A 2,136-nucleotide genomic window follows, 5' to 3' on the forward strand; every position below is an offset into this window, starting at 1 on the left:
AGATGTGTATAAGAGACAATATATATATATATATATTCTATTAGATAGCTAAGACAAAAAACATTGTATCGGATGGAACTTATATTGATGAATAAATTCACCTGTTATTGTACAGTACTTCCCTTTACTAGACAAGGCTTTATCAATTTATTATCTCACTCCAATTGTCTCTTCTAACTGCAGTATTATATATATTTCAATAATTTGCAATGTATTGGTTTGTGAATTGGGATGTATGCACTGTTTGCAGTATTAGACTGGATTTTGAACACCCTTCACGTTTATACAAAAATTACTATAAATATCATTGTTACTATTAATATTATTTATTTTATGTATCATTTAAGCAGCAGTTTTGTACATTGTCTTAAACTTTCTGGCAATTATCATAACTCAGAGGATCAATACCAATTATATTTAATGAAAAAAATAACCCACAAAGAAAAAGATTTCTGGTTAAAAAGAAAAATGGAGCTAACATGTATTGATTGACCTACCTAAGACCACGACAAAATAAACTCCTCTACTTGATGTGCAGCATCTAGACGAGGGTGATCAGCCGCCAACAGACAGCTACTTGCCAGTGCAATAACATTAGACTTTAAGCCCAATGCAATGAAGTATTTTTAAATTATTATAAATTTCATAATTACCTGTCATATTATTATCCTTGATGTCGTCAGATATTCTGTTTGGCAGAGCAATTGACACATTGGCAGCATCAGGTATTTTGACACCATCGGCAAGTACCTCAACAGCACCTACACTATTCTCATTTGATTCCGATATAAAACTTATGTAAGTCATGTCTTCTTCACTAACTTGAGCTGCATCAAAACTCCGAGCCTGTACTGCTAAATTATGTGTCATTTCTTCATAAATTCCTTCATTATTTAGCTCTACTTTACCCAGTTGATCTTCAAGCACTTCAACAATCTTAGTAGGAGTCTGATCCTGTGTTTGACTTTCCATTAAAATTTCCTCGTCAACATCAAGTAAGTTATTTACTACCATAACAATATATTGTGTCACCTAAGAGAAAATTAAATCAAAATCTATCTATAGTTAGTTTAGAATGACTATAATACGATTAATAAATACCACAAAAAAAAAACCAAAAAAAAAAACAATGCTAAAACCGGTAGTCACAGTGTGGGTGCATAAAACAATAAACAAATTATATATATATATATATACAGGGCTTGCCCTAACTTTTTTTGGTAACTATAGCCCACTGGGCTAGTTTACTAGAGATTTTACTAGCCCACAAAATATTTTACTAGCCCACAGACAGGAAAAAAATTTGTTTCAAAATATTTATTAGCGACAATTAAATTTGAAGGTTGATTTGAAATTTCATAATTTCTGTAGCATTGCTGTTTGAGCTACCCTCTCAATTGTTGAATAAATAAATAAAAAAATCACCCATGCTGCAAAATCGACTCTGGTTATAACAGGGACAGACTGTCTCTTATACACATCTAGATGTGTATAAGAGACATCTCCCTGGTTATAACTTTGGCTTTCTAATATTTAATAAAGGGCCCAGAAATCAATCAATCCAATGCATCTGTTAAATCTTCAGGTCTCAAACACTCACCCCCAATGGTAATAAATCTTGCTTAGGCTACCTAGGCCTAGACAAGACCTAGGGCCTAGACTAGCCTACCTATAGCATTGAAGTACTTATTATTAAAAGTTGAACATTTTAAAAATATCATTATGAGAAAATAATATGAATAAGGTAGTACATTAAATTAAATGTTCTAACTACCTAACTTAACCAGATTGAACGATCAAACGATCTTCTATTGAGAGAAAGATAACATGCCATCCTGTAGTGGTTGGTGAATGACTTGAGGATCATCTTAATAATTAAACACTCACGCATGTGGAGAGCTGAAAGCTAGCTAGAGTGTACTCTCTGGGCTGCGGTACCTCTTGTGCAGGGATTGTCTCAAAAGTTCCGCTTTTTTTAAATTTTTTTTAAGAAAATGTTTTTCTTGCTAATTCTCCACTAGACAACCGGGCAACATGAGGAGTAAATAGGCTAGCCCGGAGCGGTTTTTACTAGACATTGTACGCCTGGCTAGTACTAAATCGAGCCCTGATAGATATATATATATATATATATAT

At 33.0% G+C, this 2,136-nt stretch overlaps 1 protein-coding gene across 1 annotated transcript in view; it reads right to left on the minus strand.

Annotated features, from left to right (window-relative positions):
* The window catches only part of LOC117125244 (adhesion G-protein coupled receptor G2-like), a 6,334-nt gene extending 5,277 nt beyond the window's left edge, over positions 1-1,057 (minus strand). The window contains exon 1 of the mRNA XM_033271705.1: positions 654-1,057. Within this exon, the coding sequence (XP_033127596.1) occupies positions 654-1,014 (361 nt within the window). The 5' untranslated portion in view covers positions 1,015-1,057. The remainder of the gene's footprint in view (positions 1-653) is intronic.
* Between the last annotated feature and the right edge of the window lie 1,079 nt (positions 1,058-2,136).

This window comes from Anneissia japonica, unplaced genomic scaffold, assembly GCF_011630105.1.
Source record: "Anneissia japonica isolate Jap-2015-1 unplaced genomic scaffold, ASM1163010v1 scaffold1298_len59377_cov125, whole genome shotgun sequence".
In the NCBI taxonomy this organism is placed as follows: Eukaryota; Metazoa; Echinodermata; class Crinoidea; order Comatulida; family Comatulidae; genus Anneissia; species Anneissia japonica.